This window comes from Seriola dumerili, unplaced genomic scaffold (assembly GCF_002260705.1).
Source record: "Seriola dumerili isolate Sdu_G_001 unplaced genomic scaffold, Sdu_1.0 BDQW01000035.1, whole genome shotgun sequence".
NCBI classification, from domain to species: Eukaryota; Metazoa; Chordata; class Actinopteri; order Carangiformes; family Carangidae; genus Seriola; species Seriola dumerili.
The window spans coordinates 95,328-114,252 of NW_019174290.1; the positions used below are offsets into that span (position 1 = coordinate 95,328).

Below are 18,925 nucleotides of genomic sequence, written 5' to 3' on the forward strand. Positions count from 1 at the left end.
ATTATCAGGATTATGTCAAATAAAGAATATGTTGAATAAAGTTGGCTTTTTCAGCATTTACATTACATCATTGTGTGTCATCAGTGTACAGTGAAAACAATGCCCATCAATGGGGCATCCACAAAAATCTTCTACCCTTTATTAATATTTGTATTTACATTTATATTTGCTCATTATCCAAAGCAACTTACAAGTGAGGGGCATCACTAAAGCTTCATTGCAGTACGAGGCGTTGGTGTAAGTATAAATACTAGTGCAAGAGCAACTGTTTCTTAAAGAGATAAAAAGCAATTTACTTATTCATCTTCACAGTCAATGCATTTTAATATAGCTGCCATACCAATATAAATCAATAAAATGTATAAATATATATATATAAATTAAATATGATACATCATGACACTGAAGTTCTCCTTTGGATTTTTTGACCTTTAGTGGTGCAATCATGAATGAGTGGATCACTGTATTGTTCATATGTCTCGTTGAACACACACATGAGCCATGACCACAGGAGAGAATAAAACAATTCTGTTGACTGCAGACTGCACTAAGTGGCCAGTGGATACCAGTGCACCAGTAAAAGAGAATAAGAATACTGCAAGCTGATCAACAATCCTGCGTGTGCTTCATATTATATTCTACCACATTGACCGTTTACTGCATACTGCAAAGATTTCTGTCTTTTTTTTTTTTTAACTCTCTTCCTGTCTCGCTGGCATATATCCATCACCAGAAGGTTCCATTGACCTGGACATTGCCATCAGAGCGATCCCCGCCAGTTTGTGACTTGGACTTGAAGGTTGTAGAGGTTGACTCATATCTGTCCCAGAGAACTTCAAAGGTAGTTGTGGGAAAGAAGACAAGACGCATGGTAAAGTACAGGGAAGAGTCAGAGGAAACTGGAAGCTTGTGGATTCGATGGACTTATCAAAGTCCTCCAGGCTCTCCTCATGACTCAACTGCTCCTCGCTCCCACTACAAACCCCTGAATCCATGCTCGGAAGCTCAGGACTGCAAGGAGGCATCCTCTGGACTTGCTCATAATCAGAACAAACCTGAATGGACCCTTTGCCAAAAAGGCTTCCACTGCCTCCAAACAGCATCTTGAAATCTACTTTTCCATCCCCTCCCTCTCTCTCCTGCTCTTTGCCCTCTGACCCCTCATCATGGCTGTCAGGCGCACCAATGCTATCTGCTTCCAGACTCTCTTGACTAACCTCTTCGCCACTGCTCTGGTGCTCAACCAGGGGTTTCTCATAGTCTGAAATGACCTGCACTGGCTCACTGTTGTTGTTGCCTTTGGAAAGCAACTGCTGGATCTCCAGTTCTTTCTTTCTTTCTTCCTCCCTAACCTCTTCTGCAGTTTTACCATCACCCTGACTACCAACAGACCCATTAGGTGTATCAGCGGCACAGGGCTCCACATTCCCTGCGGTGGACGGGGAGACCAGAGGCTGGGAGTAACTCGGGTTGGAGAAGCTGGAACTGGTCGACTCATAGCCGTTCTCGTTTTTCATCTTCTCCAGCAGTGCTGCCTCTTTCTTGCACCGTGTGACAGCATTCACACTGGAGGTTACCTCTACAGAGATGATTTCCTCCAGTTTGAAGGAGAGAAAGAGTTCGCTGGTCGAGTGAGGGCTCAACCAATTCTGGAGGGGAAAAGATAAAAGGTGGGAGAGGAAGAGCAGGAATCGGAAAGATTAGAAAGGCAGAAGCCCCTTTTACACTGGAAAAAAGTCTCCCTAACATCTGGCTTTCGTAGTCAATGTGAACGGGTACAATCGCCATTCACTCCCAGGTCAAATGACTCCGCAGTAGTCGCTGGGATTTATCGGCTGCGGCTCCGATCAGCAGTGATGTAGACATGACACTCAGTTGAACACGCTACTTTTCGCCCCTTTTCCATGCAGTGACATCTCTCGGAGCTCACAACACTGTAGACAGACTTGTCACTTTCCCACCACAGCTACACTGTGCTACTAATGCTCTTTGTTTGCTTAATGTATAAATAAGCAGTTTTCTGCCAACATGTTCACCACAATAATACCACATTTAAAAATGTCAACAGCGTGCTTACAATTTGTTCTAATGTTTTGAAGGTGACCAACAATATTGACTAATGCAGCCTTAATATGTTGTAATTTTGCTCTAACACATTTTTACAAAAAGCAATAATCAAGTCTATCTTTTTGAAACAAGTGATGAACAACAAGAAAAAGATTTCATAGGCTCACCTGGAAATCCATATCCTTCAGGGAGGATTTTCCTGGGTCTGGTATGGGCGAACCTTTGATCTTCTTGTAAACCCTAAAAAACAGAATGACATGATCTTTGAAAACATGTTTTTGTGGAACACAACAGACCAGATCTGACGACAAAAGTGACACAAATATCTCTTGTCTTCTCACCAGGTGCCTTTGTCATTCCTCAAGAGTATGACAGCCAGAAAGAAGGCAAACCCTGCGCCTGCGATGATCATGCCCCATATCTTCGCGGCAACACCTGACAAACACAGGACGGAGCACGTCACCCAGATTAGCTAAGAGGTAAACATTCTGTATTTATACCACTGTAAATGACAAATGTGGGTTTTATTCATTCAAAAAGCAAATAAGCTTATTTTCCATGTGATATAAGATAAACATCTGTTCCTGTTTGAACATGTATTGTTCATCCAACTGGTTTCCTTCTCAGGAATTTAAAGCAGAGCCATGAACAAATCTCCAGATGTAAAAGCATGTGGTATTGGTAAAATGTTGCTTTTCACTGATCACATTTGTTAAACTAAACCAATTAATTTTGTTCATATTTAACAACATTTACCTGATAGTGGTGGTGGTTTTGGTCTACCTTCAAGTGACTCCCATGATTCAGTGGGGCTCCAGTCACTCCAGGTTGACTTGACCCAGTTTACAGTGGCCTTCACTCGAACGCGTGCCTCGTACCTCTCTCCTTTTATAAGCAGGTCGGGGTCCAGCTCTGTCTTGCACTCTGTCTCGTGCTCCAAATTGCAATATTTGTATTTTTTCTGCACAGAGGGATCCTGACAAGGAAGACACAAATGTGGATCTTTAACAGGATGATTCACACAAGACACACATTATGTGTATAAGTCATTTAACATACACAACACACACTCATTTCATGTATTTATGTATTAAGACAGACACAAAACGTATACACACATTCCATGACTGATCCCCCTTTTTCCACTGCAGTTCGGAGTTGAAATATTTTATTTTTCCACGGGTTATAACCCAGGAAACGGTGGTGGAGTTGATATCTGGTTTTCCTGGATGATTCAGCTTTACTGCAGGATCACACAAACATAGTTTGCTTTAGGTCACCACACATAGCTGACAAGTCACAAAAGGTCAATATATCATTCAGTATACTCACCGTGGCAAACCGGCATGTAAGAAATTGTCAAATTTTGCTTTGCAGCTTTACAGCTCAGATTAATGGAATATACATCTTCCTCGTAAAACTGAGAAATTATTGAGGAAAGAAAATTGCAATTAGAAAACATTAATGACAACAATATGGAAGTAAAGATTAGAGCAGGTAACTGGTTTAATGATGTGGCAGCTGATTGGTATAAATATATACATATATGTGTGTGTGAGTGTATGTGTGCATATAGTTTATAAATATATATAAAAACTTAAAGATCAACTGATAGTACTTGAATATCACTAATTTGATGAGTCCTGATATTAGGTTTTTCTGAACAGGGTCTAATAGCAGTTTTAGTGTTTGTTTTCTACAGAGCTCCTCAGACTCACAGTGCCTCTTCTTTTGAAGTACAGGGAGCACTTCCTTTGGGCTGGTCTGGAGATGTTAACAGGCTCTAGGTTACAGGAAGTGTAATATACAATACTCCTGAAGAAAAAAAAAAAAAAAAAAAAAGTCATGTTCAATTTCATTTTACTGCTTTTGTGCACATACAGTATATTTGCATCTGCTGTAAGTACATGACTAGTTTTTCTTTTACTGACTGCTGTCCTTACTTGATCGAAGTATTCCTTTTAGCGTGTAGTGTGCACACAGCATCCGTGTGTTCGTATGCAGTGTTCCACACACAAGTGATGTTACGGTTGTAGTCATTGTAGCAGGTGAGATCTGTGAGAAATAATAAGACAGAGGTGAAATACCAAGTTAGAGCTGTGACAGTGTGTGAACTTTTTCATTGTTGTTTTGTGTAACAGAAGATGTTGAAACCAATTATATTACAGTGAATCCAGAAAGTATCCACACCCCTTCACTTTCCCCACATTTTGTTATGTTACAGCCTTATTCCAAAATAGATGAAATCCCCCCCCCCCAAATCTACACACAATACCCCATAATGACAAAGCAAAAAAAGGTTTTTAGAAATTTTTTGCTTTATTAAAAATAAAAAAACTGAAATATCGCATATACATAAGTATTCACACCCTTTACTCAGTACTTTGTTGAGGCACCTTTGGCAGCGATTACAGCCTCAAGTCTTCTTGGGTATGAAGCTACAAGCTTGGCACACCTGTATTTGGGGTATTTCTCCCAGTCTTCTCTGCAGATCCTCTCAAGCTCTGTCAGGTTAGATGGGGATCGTCGCTGCGCAGCTATTTTCAGGTCTTTCCAGAGATGATCAATCGGGTTCAAGTCTGGGCTCTGGTGGCTCTGATGGCTTGGTTTCTGCTCTGACATGCACTGCTTCACAGACTCGTCCAAAAGCCACTCCTTTGTTGTCTTGGCTGTGTGCTTAGGGTCGTTGTCCTGTTGGTAGGTAAACCTTCGCCCCAGTCTGAGGTCCTGAGCGCTCTGGAGCAGGTTTTCATCAAGGATCCCTCTGTACTTTGCTCCGTTCATCTTTCCCACGATCCTGACTAGTCTCCCAGTTCCTGCTGCTGAAAAACATCCCCACAGCATGATGCTGCCACCACCATGCTTCACCGTAGGGATGGTATTAGCCAGGTGATGAGAGGTGCCTGGTTTCCTCCAGACGCGACGCTTGGCATTCAGGCCAAAGAGTTCAATCTTGGTTTCATCAGACCAGAGAATCTTGTTTCTCATGCAGAGACGGTTGTCCTTCTGGAAGTTTCTCCCATCTCCACAGAGGAATGCTGGAGCTCTCTCAGAGTGACCATCGGGTTCTTGGTCACCTCCCTGACCAAGGCCCTTCTCCCCCGATTGCTCAGTTTGGCTGGGCGGCCCGCTCTAGGAAGAGTCCTGGTGGTTCCAAACTTCTTCCATTTACGAATGATGGAGACCACTGTGCTCTTCGGGACCTTCAATGCTGCAGAAATGTTTTTGTACCCTCCCCCAGATCTGCGCCTCGATACAATCCTGTCTCGGAGGTCTATAGACAATTCCTTTGACTTCATGGCTAGGTTTCTACTCTGACATGCACAGTGGGACCTTATATAGACAGGTGTGTGCCTTTCCAAATCATGTCCAATCAATTGAATTTACTACAGGTGGACTCCAATCAAGTTGTAGAAACACCTCATGGATGATCGGTGCAAACAGGATGCACCTAAGCTCACTTTTGAGTGTCATAGCAAAGGGAGTGAATACTTACAGTATGTACATGCAATATTTCAGTTTTTTATTTTTAATAAATTTGCAAGAATTTATAAAAAACCTTTTTCGCTTTGTCATTATGGGGCATTGTGTGTAGATTGATGAGGAAAAAAAAGGAATTTAACCCATTTTGTAATAAGGCTGTAACATAACAAAATGTGGGGAAAGTGAAGGGGAGTGAATACTTACAGTATGTACATGCAATATTTCAGTTTTTTATTTTTAATAAATTTGCAAGAATTTATAAAAAACCTTTTTCGCTTTGTCATTATGGGGCATTGTGTGTAGATTGATGAGGAAAAAAAAGGAATTTAACCCATTTTGTAATAAGGCTGTAACATAACAAAATGTGGGGAAAGTGAAGGGGAGTGAATACTTACAGTATGTACATGCAATATTTCAGTTTTTTATTTTTAATAAATTTGCAAGAATTTATAAAAAACCTTTTTCGCTTTGTCATTATGGGGCATTGTGTGTAGATTGATGAGGAAAAAAAAGGAATTTAACCCATTTTGTAATAAGGCTGTAACATAACAAAATGTGGGGAAAGTGAAGGGGAGTGAATACTTACAGTATGTACATGCAATATTTCAGTTTTTTATTTTTAATAAATTTGCAAGAATTTATAAAAAACCTTTTTCGCTTTGTCATTATGGGGTATTGTGTGTAGATTGATGAGGAAAAAAAAGGAATTTAACCCATTTTGTAATAAGGCTGTAACATAACAAAATGTGGGGAAAGTGAAGGGGTGTGAATACTTTCCGGATGCACTGTATGTAAAGTAGGTTATCAAAAAAATCACAAACTTTTATCTGGGTGGCTCGGACAGTTTGCAACGTCCATTCTGACAGCGCAGACATGAAGCAGAGCAAGAAGTAGAAAGAGCAGAGGGCTTTTCTTGATTCTCTCCATTTATCGTGTCATCAGTCTTTTTTTTTCTGGGGGAGAAATGAAATTATCAGGATGGTTGGTTTCCAAAGCCGGTTGACTGCTTCAGGGTGTAACTCGCTGCTTTTTCCTCCCTCTCATCCTGTGCAGATGGAAAGATGCAGCTGTTGACAAGAGACATAGAGATGAAAAACTCTTGCCCCTGGGTTTTGCCTCTAAGGCTACACACAGGTTTCTCGAGGCTGTTGGGGTTGTAGACAGCCTCAGAGAAAAACTACTTTCACCCCCTCCCTTCCTCTGAAAGCAAAGCAGTTTCTTTTTTATCTGGAGCATCAGAAACGTTTCGTGGATGCTACCTAGGTTTTTTTGCACCCAACAGACAGCTGAATGTTGTTTCGCCTTTACTGCGTCCGCCATGTAACACAGTACAACACGCTGAAGGTGCTGCACAGTGTTGCTGGGGGACACATAACACTGTTAAAGTCCAAGAATAATGCAGCTGTCTGTGGTTGCTTAAATGAGCCTCCAGTTATGTTTACAATATACATATAGACGACAGAACACACTCTTTAGCTTTAACAAACTTGCCGGTTGACGCAAAACCCATTGTTACAGCTGTTGCCACAGATGGATTTAAAACTCTGATATACTGCTGAATACAGAGAGATATACCTGGCGCTGATAGGTTTAATCAGCACTCTACCGTTAATCTAAGAAACAAGCATGAAATATGAAGTCAACAACGACCTCGTTTTAGCGTCTTACCTGTTGGTGAAGCTGTTCAGGATCTGCCTCAAAGCACTGGTTTCATTCCACTTGATGCCCTGTAAGAGAACATCTGATAAATAAAGTTTTTCCTCTCAGAGGAAATGGCAAACAGCCACCCCCATAAATCATAAAAATATAGAAGATAATGATCGTACTCTGAAGGTAACTTCTAGGAAAGTGAATCATTCAAGAGGAGTTTTGTGGTCAAGTATGTTAACACATCAGAGCAGTTTCCTCTTTTATTTGCCTTCTACTAAGAAATAACTGGACATTTATGGCCTTTTTTTGTTGTGCAGCTGTTTCTATGACTAGAAACTTAAAGCAAACATTTCTTTTTTTAAAACCTGCATACAAATTTTTTTTTTTGTATGTGTTATGTATATATTTCCATGCACAGGCGAGGTTTTTAATGACTCCCGCGGTCACCTGCAATTTAATAAAGGTCAGTGTTTTTTCTGAGAACTGAAATGTTCCATTACTTGGACGTGTGCACTTCCTGCGAACGACACTTCCTGTTCTCAAAAAGACATTAATCAGATTGAAACATGACCTCCTTATAATCATTAGCTTGTGTACCTTCCCAGTTGTAAACTTTATATGAAGCAAACAAATGTGTTAGTAGTCAGGTAGTTGACATATTTAACAAGTCCACTTTTATCTTAAAAAGTTCTCTCTTGTTAAAAAGGTGAGAAAAGGGAAGATGAATTGATTAGATCCTCTTAAAGTCACAGTATGTATTAGATTCAGGCCTCTCTCTATTGTAAATGCTGCTTATAAGGGTCAAAATACTTAAGTCCAGTATCAATAACAGTAGTTCTTTGTAGTTTCTGTAACAGAAAGTATAACTGTAACATCAAGTCCATCCTATTGTACAGTTCTGGGTGTCAAGGCTGATAGGAAAAGGACTGAGAGAGAAAGCAATAGGTCACCTTGTGGCCAAACAAGAGCTCTTATCACCAAGGTGCGTTTTGGTTCAGTTTAGATTTGTCTGTCTTCCTCTGACATGTGGACTTCCCCTAACCAGGTCCAACGACAAAATGAAAAAGCTGACACTGTTGTCTGCCGCTTTCTTTCCTCTCTTTCCTCCCTGTCTTCTCTCTTTTTCATAGAGATACAAGCAAACCACACAAACTAAACAAGTACACACAAACCACTTCCGAACCCCGTACTCTCCCCAGAAAGCTACTGTTGTTTCTAATTAAAAAAAAAAGCCCTGTTTACTATCATCCTCCTATCTCACGCTCTCTCACACACATTTATCTTGATGACATAGGTCTAAAGATTTCCAAAGCTGCAGCTGTCCTGCAAGCATTAACATACACTATGTAGACGTGGTACATCATCTTGCTGTGGTGGATTCCTAGTAGATTCCTAGTAGATTCATTTGTAAGGTGAACCCTGAGTTTATCTTGTGATCAGCACCACATCAAAGTTGTTCCTGTAACATCAGATAACAACAGATTTGTCAAATCCTGTCTCAGGGTATTATAACCCACTGTAGCAGTGTTTTGGCTTCTGATTAGTCTCATGGGTGTGTTACTCCTACTGGACTTCCTGGGTTACATTTTATATCTCACCGATACCTGAAGCAACACACCGCTACCAACGCAGCCGCCTGCATCGTGAAAGTGCAGGGCTGTTTTTGGTGTGAACACCCACTTGTTTGTCACCAATCGAGTTAGCTAAGGTTGCATTCAAGTAAAAGGGCAAAAGGGCAAGAAATGTTGTTGGTTTGGTAATAACGCGTCAAGGACCCCTAAACAGACACAAATTAGACCATGGACACTCACCTGAAAAGATTTTAGCTTTTCGATGTTTCATCACAGAAAGTGTTTGAAACCCATGACCAAAACAGTCATATGTTCGGTCACTGGATGGACAGAATTTTAGTGAAAATAAATTATTCCCATTTTTGCTGGGGACCCCAGGTTACCTCTTCAAGGTCCCCTGGTCCACTTTGAGAACCACTGGTTTAGTCAACATGTACTGGATGTAGATTTAGAGAAAATGTAGCGCTACCATGTATGAAGCTGCTAGTTTGGCTGTAGACTTTATTTAGCAAAAAAAAAAAAAAAAACATGTTAAAATGTTGATACGATCTTTTATTACTCTTTTAATATCTGCTTCCTATTTTCTCCTCCTCTCTCTCCTCTGTGCTTCTCTCTCTATCTCTCTCTCTCTGTCTCTTTCAGTCAATTACCCAACCTTTTCTAAACCCCCCCACACAAACCACATAATTTTCAAACACTTTTTCCACACATTTCTCTGTCTCCTTCTTGTTAACGTCGATATCTGTTTGAATGAAAACCTGACTAAGCATGTATGACTGTACAGTCTTTATGAGCGCATTGCCATTTTGGGTTAGTTTACCATACAAGGACTTTTATTACCTGTCCAAATCACCGAAAGTGTTTCGTAACTGTCTTGTTTTAGAGGAAGACTTGAAGACGTGACGTGTAGTGACAGCTTCTCAATAAGCCTGTAAGTTTACCTCGTAACTCCCAACGTAATAATTTTAATCAGAAGTATGTCGACAACACATGTTTCTTCACCCGCGTCACCGAAGTCATAGTGGTCATTGGTGTTGCTGTAGGACACACACCTACACATGTCTAATCTGTCGCATCATGAACAAACCAAACTCGAACTTTATCATCCTCTAAATCATCGTTGTCATGTCTGTAGCGATATTTACCAACACAGCCTCGTTCACAGAAGTTTGATCAACATCAGGTTAATTCATATGAGAACCTACCCGTCTAGCGTTGTCCTGTGGAGAACTCTTTCCATTTCTCAGCGTGTACTGAAAGGGTTTGTTTCAAGACTTTTTGTCAGGATCTAAAATGACGTATAGGAAAGTGTCTTAGTGTGAAAGTCTGAGTGAAAAAAAAAAAACGTGGTTTCTGTGGTTTCTCAGACGGGAGTGTGAAAGTCGAGTGTGTTATCTACATTTCATGAAGTTTGAAACAACGAGATGAAAACCCCTTTAGTGGCTCTTTTTTTTTTTTTTTGGCCCGTTCTGTTACTTTACATGAAGTGCTTTAGTTACAAGCGTAATAGGAACTCTGAATTAATCACACCGTCTTAAAGAAAACGCATGGTTGGTAACTGTAATCTCCCTTCCTCTTACCACAGCTACACAGCATAAGAAATTCAATGCCAAAAATACATCCCTAAATTTCAGCTTAAGCTAATATGAGGATCAAGCAGGGTATAGTCAAAACTTAAAGAGTCTTAAAACAGGTGGTTACTTCACACCTAAGCAGGCCCTCTATTGCTGGAAAAGGCTTAGTACTCAAAACATACAAGCCGAGTGAATCTTAAACTACTTTTATGTTGGATTTTACAAAGATGAGGAACTCACAACAGTTCAATCCTTTTAGAAACAGGGGGCTTTAACATACTTTACATGCAGTGATTTGTCAGTAATTACAAGCACAGGTGCAAATTTTAGGACTGTACTTTGTTCAACAAATGATGTTTTTCTACTGCATGAAGTTATTTTTACATGTATTTTTTTTGTCTTAAAACTAGTATTGAAAAATAAAGGAAGTGAATTGTACAATATCTGGTTTAATCTAACCTGTAGTGTGAGATTTTTTTTGTTTTTACTTTGGCTCCCCCCAGTGGGAACGTTATAAAACACACACACACACACACACACACACACACACACACACACACACACACACACACACACACACACACACACACACACACACACGATAGCAGACAGCAATTCACACCTCTGAGCTAAAGGTTGTAATCTAAAATTTCAAGTTAGATTGCAAAATGAACGGTTACCCTTCAACAGTGTGGTAAAAGATATATATAAATAAACAAGTTTCTGTTGCAGACTGACCATCATAAGCTGTTTGGTATTTAACAAAGTTAATTAAACACTCATTTTCATTGAACATTTTTTTCCAGAGTTGATTCTGTGAAACATCAGTGGGTGAAAAGGTGTGAAATGCATAGTATCACGTAACGCATGCACCTCATGCCACAGCACATTTAACTTTTTGTAAACCAACATGCACAAATGAAACTTGTGCTCCAGCAACAGCAGCGCTCACATTTCTGTTTGTGTGCAGCTGCAGCATGGATGGATTACTGCTTACACTGATTATACAAGACGACCACAAAGAGATGCAAAATGACCATACATCAGTCTGTCCACGGGTTTTTTTTTTTTTTTACATGAATGTTCAAAATATTTCCCAACACCCTGATTCATATTTACCTACACTTGAGTTTGACCTAATTTCCAGTGAGGAAAAAATAAATTAAGCATTTGTTAATCAGTAGGCAGAGCACCAATTAATGCAAATGAGATTAACTGGCAGTGTTCAAGACAGACCAGCATCTTAAGTAACTTAAATATTGAAGTTGAAGAAAAACTAACTACACATGTTGCCAGACTAGATGTCAGAGTTCATACTACAGTTGTACTTTATGCTATGGTTAAAAACCGCTCTGAAACTTCACTGCCCTCAAGTGGAAACTTTTTTTCAACACGTTGGTGTCTTTTTATCAGCTGAAAATCAGAATTTGTAGTAATAAAATAGAAATACCTTGATACAATGATGAAAAAGAGTACTAAGTACACGTTACTAGTTGCCCAACATTTATTGTCAATCTTGAAACAAGACTGTGGGAAACTGAACTTGACGTGATTCTCAATGTTCTTTTTACAGTTCATTTAAGGAGATAAGTGATATTGATTTTTGACAGTGCACTAACCCCTGTATGCTACATACAACAACAGTTCCAGTGAGATAACAGAAAATATTTCTTTGTCGGATCAGCGCACTCACCAGTTAGGGCCAGGTCAAGACGGCTACTCCCTCTGGCTGGAACAGCAGAGATAAAGAATCAGGTCGACTCCTTTTTGTGTTGTTTGTACAACATCTGTAAAAGAGAATATCTGGGCAAAACAACTCAGCAAAGACCTTTACTAAATGAACTGCCACTTTATATAAAAAGAGGAAGGCATGAACTTAAGAGGTATCACTTCCCTTTGTGACAAACATTTCTTGGGGCTGGTGGCATTTTGACAAGTCATAGTCACTTGACTTTGTGTATTTACAGCAATATAACAACTAGCAATACAGCAAATCTCTTTACAAATTGGGTTGTTTAATTATTTATGTGTGTTGATACTTCAAAATATGTCACAGCAAAATAACTTTTGCTGTCAAGCGGGTTGTTGCTTATTGCTTTAAAAGCAATTCAAGACTATCAAGTCTAAGATGTGTTCAATGACCTAAAATATAAGAGGAGTGAATAACAAAAGGTATCATTACAAATAACATTGTTGACGGTTTGTTTTAGTTTATTTATTTATTCATTGGGTACGAATCATTTCTTTCACTGGTGGATATCTTATGTTGAAAGGAAAAGAAACACTCTTGAGGCAGTGTGTGTGTGTGTTTGTGTGTGTGTGTGATCAGCATTGTGAATACTCAGCTTACAAGTCTAAAGTCTAACAGTCAAACTCAAAGTGCATTTTTCTACTAGCCTGCCAAATTAGACTGCTCTCAGATCAGTTTCGGGTCCCTTTTATCAAGCCTCAAGTCTTGACAAATATACTCACATATATTTCATATTTTTTTGTGTGAGACATTTCAGCAACTTTCAACTCATAGTGAATCGAAAGAGCAGCTGTGTTTTTTTGCAAATGTAAACAAACCTTTTCCAGTTTCAGAACTGATTAAAAAGTCAAGTTTAGTGTTCTCATATTGCTTGCTCTTCTGCTGAGTCATCTATTGTGTTTGGAAGAAAGAAAAAAAACGTCCCTCAGTGATCTGTGTTTGGATTATGCATTGCTTTTTTTATGTTAAAGGAATAGTTTGACATTTTGGGAACATACCGGAAGCTAGTTTGTTTTCTTGCGGAGAATTACAGTAGATGAAAATACCAGTACCACTCTTTTCTGTGACGTAAATATCAAGCAAGAGCAAACCACTGCTACACATCATTCATATGTCTGCGTGTGCAGCGTGTAAAAAAACGAGATGTAACACGCTAATCAGAGATCCTGGTAGGTGGATTTTATCACTCTTGGACAGAGTCAGGCTAGCTGTTTCCCCTGTTCCCAGTCTTTGTGCTAAGCTAAGCTAACCAGCTGCTGGCTGTAGCTTCACATTTAGCGTACAGGCATGACAGCGATATCAGTCTTCTAATGTAACCATGGCAAGAAAGAAAATAAGTAGTAAGTATTCCCCAGAATGTCAAACCATTCCTTTAAACCTTAACACACTTTTCCCAACAACAACAAGCTAAGAACAAACATCCTTCTTCTCTTGTCGACCAGTCCCAGTCTCATCCGGTCTCAACCAATCAAACACACTTCCTGTAATTCTCAGCCAATCACAAATGTTTCCCTCGTCCTTCAGATATGACATGCTCGGGGGCGGCGCGGGTGTACCACTCTGACCACCCGCCGTCGTACACCGACACCCCCGGGTGCCCGCACTCGTGGGCCGCCAGCGCCACGTGACACGCAGTCACAGCCGAGCCGCATGAGACACAAAGCGGGCGACTGAGGTCCACACCGGCCCGGGCGAACAAAGCCTGGAGTTGCTCCTTGGGCCGGAAGTGACCTGATGGGGACAGGAAGGAGTGGAAGGGCAGGCTGATGGAGCCGGGGATGTGTCCGGGCTCCGTGTCTGTCAATTAGAGAGAGAGAGAGAGAGAAAGAAACCAGTTAGAAATGTTGAGAGGGTATTTTTTATAATTAAGGTCACTTAGCTGCCAATTATTTAGAAAGTTATTAGTGTAAGGCAGGACAAAGAGAATCATAAGGTCTTTGACGTGCAGTTTGTGATTTTTAGATAAAACTTGATATAGCCAGGAAAGAGTCTCACTGAAATTACAGTTTGTTTGTTTGTTTGTTTGTTTTTGCAACTGCTAACTCACATTTCTCTATGCTTTTTCAAAACTCTCCATACATTCACATTGTGGACTAATCTGCAGATCACTCTTCATTACTATTACATAGAAAATGCACACAATTGCCACATCTTTCAAAAATTCACAAACTGTTTTCTCACTCAAACTCAACCACGTCCAAACTTCTGTGTATTTACAGTCCATTTTTCTACATTTACACACTTAGAATTTACATTCTAAACCCAAAATAACAAAATTACTGTAAAGTAGACTGATTTGCTGCATTCTGCTGCATCTATATCTAAAAAGGAAAAAGAATAAAATGCATAAACCCCTAAATGGGACTGAGCAGCTGTTTTCAGTCCCTGACGACCTCTATGAAAGACTTGTGCCAGATGAGTAAAGGGGGCAGGTAAGGCAGAATCCACAGGGTTTTGTGAATGAATGGGGCGATTCACCACAACACATGAATTCATTTCCTCACTGAAGTAGAAGGTTTATGATCAGAAATCCCTCTTAGACACAACGAATGCTGAATGTCTGGACTTTTATGCAGAAGCTCAGGCATGCAAAAATATTCTTTCCTAGGTGTATTGCAAGAAAGGGTGAGATGTAGATAATGACATATGAATGTTTTGTGTTTTGGTTGCATTAATGCATTTTGAATGTGAGATTAACTGTTGAGCTAAGCTGCATGCTGGTAAAGAAAACAGTGCAAAGGTTTTTACAGAAGTGTTCTGGTCAAGATAGCAGCACCACACCCCAGCATCGCTCATAGTTTCTCTCTCGCACTGTCTCCTAAAATAGATTGATTATTATCCTACTTCCCATTTTAATCTGACAGTGAACTCATGCATTGAAACACAACTTGCAGCTGCGAGCGCTGCATGTACCAGAGAGTGTAAGAGGTCGGAGGGCATAAGAAGTGTTACATCATTCCAGCTGCAGCTCATACTCAGTCCGAGTGAACCTGTAGAAAGGGATAAGACTATGTTGAATATAAACAGAGAAAGCATGTGTTTCTGAAGTTGCAGTGCGTTGAGCTTTCAGGCCCACCGTGAGACTTACTGGGACAGACAGCACATCTGGCAAGTGCTCTTAATGTATTACTCTGTCATATGTTGACTATACTCTACCTTCAGTGAGTAGGGCTGAGCCTCATTTGAAATGTAGCGTGAGTTTTAGTACCAACACTAAAATAGTTTTTTAGTACTTTACTTTACAAAAACTTTTTATTTAACAAAAGAAGACAAACAGAAAACATTTCTATTCAGTGGCAACAGTCAGTCTGCCAGAGGTCAAAGTTCACTGCTGACGCTGTGTTCACATGTGGACGGGCACTGTACCAGCACATCAAAGCTTTTCACTAGGTGTGTTATTGTGTATGTATGTGCAGCATGTGGGTGTGTGTACGTGTGTGTGTGAGTGTGTGTGCGAAGTCTATGGATGATGAAGATAAGGCACGCATGTATTATAGGTGTCTTATCACTGCATACAGACGATTGTCTACACAAATCAGCATATCTAAGGCTCTAAATTCTACACCACTCAATCCCTGCTACTGTCCGTGTGTGTGTGTGTGAGTGTGAGTGTGTGTGAGAGAGCATATGGGTCAGTGACTGTAGATTAAATGCATGGTTATGCAAGCATGTTCTGTCTGCTCGCTCTCCTTATGTTTGTGTTGTTCAGTGATTCAGGCCCAGCCCTTTGCCCGTGTGTTTGTCCAGAGTAAACTAGAAGCCATATACAAGGAAGTCATGTACTAAGTGGCTCATTATGGTTTTTCCATTGCATGCCAGTCCTGTACTGAGCTGTCAGCATACTGCATATATATATATATATACAACATACTGTCTATAAGAATGGCAATGGCAATCTTTTTGTTTCGATATTTTCATGGGCGATACAATAATTCCATTTCTGTCTCATTTGTTTGTTAAACCACCCGTCTTTCTTTGATGTGTGATATTTTAGACAACATCGATTTTAATAAATTTTAATAAAGGTTGACATCTAAATACTGTAATTAGATTTTTTATAATGACACTAAAGGAGGGGCCACAAGAGATGTAATAACTACAATAAATGAAAATGTAATTATCTCCTGTGGCTCCTTTCCATCAAGTTCCTGTTAAAATAAAGTGACTGGTCTAATGAATGATTTGATTTCTTTCTCTAATGTGAATTTATAGATATTTATTATATGGTGATATGATATATAGCTTGTTTTTAGAAACAAATATTGGACAGAAAATTAAAAGGCGACTTTTTCGATCATTTATTCTTCGTTTAAGTAATTTTTCAAGCCAAAATGTCAAAATGCCCTTTAAAAATACTTCTGGCTTGTTGTGATAATGTGCTTTTCTTTGTCTCATGTGAGAATAAACGAAACATCTTTGGGAATTTCCGAGTGCCGGTCGCACAAAATGAGCGATTTGATGACATTAACGTTTCGGATTTTAAAGGCTTTTTCAGTATATTCTGAAATTTTATAGATAAAAAAAACAATTACTCGTGATATTCATTCCAACCATTTTCCAGGTTGCTGTCAGGTTTCCTTTAAATCTAATCAACTTTCAGGAATTCAGCTGCAGTGGCGTTTGTGTGCATCGAAAACCAGCAGACTCACGTGTCACAACATCCACTGGGTTCACTTAAGCTCGGCCAGTTTTCTTCTCTGATTCACTGTATGATGACATCATCTCTGCTCTTATATCACTTCCTCTGATGTGATCAATGAATGAACAGTCTGATCAGTGAGCACATGTCACTGTTCTGCTGGAATGACAGAGATAAAGCTGCTTTACAAACAAAATGACTCCTTCTTTTCCTTCTACCTACCATCACATGACTGCATGACCTGACTCGGGGACGATCTTAAATGTTGTAACAGTAAGTACCACAACTGTATGAATCAGACATTCAACCATGACAGAATCCAGTGTCATGCTCTGACCGTTTCCCAGCACTGATGGGAGAAATAGACCTCATTTCTCTGGTTATCTTCGTCATTACCGTCATCCTCAGTGCTTATGTGTTTAAGGGCCTGTGCTAACTGCAGCAGAGGTGCCTCTTGTTACAGCCTACACATCAATGTGTCTCATCAGGCTGAGGGTCCCATATTTGCTTTTTTAAGTTTAGAGATAAGAAACTTAATTTTATTACACATTCACCTTCCATGTTTGGTTAAAGGTTCATGACCCATTGTCTTTACATGTTAGAACATCATTTTCTGTTTCTTAGATCTTTTTTAGTTCAATTTTTATTTGATTAATTTGTAGGGATCAAGACAGTTTTTGCAGGATAGGTCTTGATAAAGTGGAACATACAGAACTAAAATTGAGTTTAAGAGCTTGTATTTTTTTATTCTGATTTGATATCATAAGCCTATATACTATTATATATTATAGTTGAGTCGAGGTTACAAAAAACCTAAACAGAACATCAAGGACTTTATGGTAAACACTTACTGTCTCTGGGTTCAGGGTCCAGTCCTCTGAACCTGCCTGCCGGTCTAGCATCGACCACCTGGAACTTCTTGGTGTCCAGGTTATCCAGGATATCCTCATAGCTCTTGATCCAGGAGCGGTTCAGTGATGCCTTGAACTCGGTCGGTGCTGGTCCGACGTACTTGTCACTCACAGGTCGACCCTCCAGCTCCCAGTTCCTGAGCCCCCCGTTGAGCAGCGAGACCGCACTGTGCCCGAACACCCGGAACATCCACCACACTCGGGGCGCTGAGAACGCGCCGAACTCGCTGGCGTCGTACACCACCACGTGCGTGTCACTGCTTATTCCCAAATTTCCAACATAATCTGCGAAAATCTTCTGTGATGGCAGCATGTGGTCCAGAGGAGAGGTTTTATCACAGCACTGGCCTATGTCAAAGAAAGCAGCACCTGGTATGTGTCTTTTTTTGAACTCACTCTTGGCATTGCGCCGCAGTTTGGGCAAATACCAAGAGGTGTCCAAGATGCGCATTTTCCCCTGCACCTTCACAGCCTCCGCAAGCAATTTAGAGGTGACCAGAGCCCTCGCTTGAAGCGACATGGCTTATTCTGGAGAGACAGGCAGACCTCAAAGTTTACGCTGCTGTAGTTTAACTAGAGAGACCAAGTCCTGTGCCAAAGGTTGGAAACGGTAGAGAGAGCAAGGGCATTAATGGTGGAGAGAGGGAGCTAAGGAGAGCGACAAGCAACACGCCCCCAGTTCAGCCTGCAACAGCTGTATGTGAAGGGAGGCGGTGACAGTTTATAGTAATGCGATTATACCGAAACAATTACGTTTCGGTGGGTGTTTGAACTCATTTAGAAATAGACCTACAGGTGAACCCATCATGCCACATTTAACTTTACCGCAGACAGGAATTATTAGTCATTAGCCAACTAGTTTCAGTTTAACAAACAAAGGAGAATCCTCTCAGTGCATTCATTCTGCTGCCACATACAGTACCATGCAAACTTGTTTCACCTTGGTCGTGACACTGCAGGTCTGAAGCCTACTTTCAATTCAATTTTATTTGTATAGCGCCCAATTATAACATGCATCATCTCAAGGCACTTTACGTGAGTGTCATTATGTCTCTCTGAGGAGGTGGCCTAACTTCTTTTGTTTCATTTTCAAAGGGCGAGGGACGGAAAAACTATTGTAATTATTAAGGCTTTCCAGCTGGTTATACCTGCTCCAGACAATATCCACAATCATTCACTATTATAAATTCACTATTATAACCCACGGTTATTATTAGGCTAATAATAGTGTGAATATATTTTTGGAAAACTTTATCATCATCATCATGACCTTCTAAGTC

The 18,925-nt window shown here is 40.2% G+C and overlaps 2 protein-coding genes across 5 annotated transcripts; both read right to left on the reverse strand.

The window, feature by feature from the left end:
- Window positions 1–681: 681 nt before the first annotated feature.
- LOC111216653 (interleukin-2 receptor subunit beta-like) lies at window positions 682–12,171 on the reverse strand. 4 transcript variants are annotated; one of them, XM_022738249.1, is made up of 11 exons: window positions 12,039–12,171; window positions 7,219–7,277; window positions 6,372–6,503; window positions 4,011–4,122; window positions 3,786–3,882; window positions 3,400–3,487; window positions 3,186–3,310; window positions 2,824–3,043; window positions 2,409–2,502; window positions 2,235–2,307; window positions 682–1,649 (listed from the first exon to the last, which is right to left on the reverse strand). In XM_022738249.1, the coding sequence occupies exons 3-11, from the start codon at window positions 6,475–6,477 to the stop codon at window positions 693–695; spliced, it is 1,872 nt and encodes a 623-aa protein (XP_022593970.1). In that variant the 5' UTR covers window positions 6,478–6,503; window positions 7,219–7,277; window positions 12,039–12,171; the 3' UTR covers window positions 682–692. The 4 variants fall into 4 exon arrangements, with proteins under 4 accessions (XP_022593970.1, XP_022593969.1, XP_022593967.1 ...); XM_022738248.1 differs by having other exon boundaries at window positions 6,372–6,595; XM_022738246.1 differs by having other exon boundaries at window positions 6,372–6,617.
- Window positions 12,172–12,548: 377 nt separating this feature from the next.
- LOC111216678 (3-mercaptopyruvate sulfurtransferase-like) lies at window positions 12,549–18,302 on the reverse strand. The gene is made up of 2 exons (XM_022738293.1): window positions 17,586–18,302; window positions 12,549–13,892 (listed from the first exon to the last, which is right to left on the reverse strand). Exons 1-2 carry the CDS (start codon window positions 18,163–18,165, stop codon window positions 13,594–13,596), a joined length of 879 nt encoding a protein of 292 aa, XP_022594014.1. The 5' UTR covers window positions 18,166–18,302; the 3' UTR covers window positions 12,549–13,593.
- Between the last annotated feature and the right edge of the window lie 623 nt (window positions 18,303–18,925).

Bases quoted from the DNA above. Each gene is read 5' to 3' on its own strand.
- LOC111216678 (XM_022738293.1), bottom strand. From the start codon at position 18,165: ATGTCGCTTCAAGCGAGGGCTCTGGTCACCTCTAAATTGCTTGCGGAG. The intron at 13,893-17,585 runs GTAAGTGTTTAC...TCTAATTGACAG, and splicing joins GGACCCTGAACCCAGAGACA to ACACGGAGCCCGGACACATC.
- LOC111216653 (XM_022738249.1), bottom strand. From the start codon at position 6,477: ATGGAGAGAATCAAGAAAAGCCCTCTGCTCTTTCTACTTCTTGCTCTG. The intron at 4,123-6,371 runs GTTTGTGATTTT...TATTTCTCACAG, and splicing joins TCCGAGCCACCCAGATAAAA to ATCTCACCTGCTACAATGAC. The intron at 2,308-2,408 runs GTGAGAAGACAA...TCTGTTTTTTAG, and splicing joins AGGAATGACAAAGGCACCTG to GGTTTACAAGAAGATCAAAG.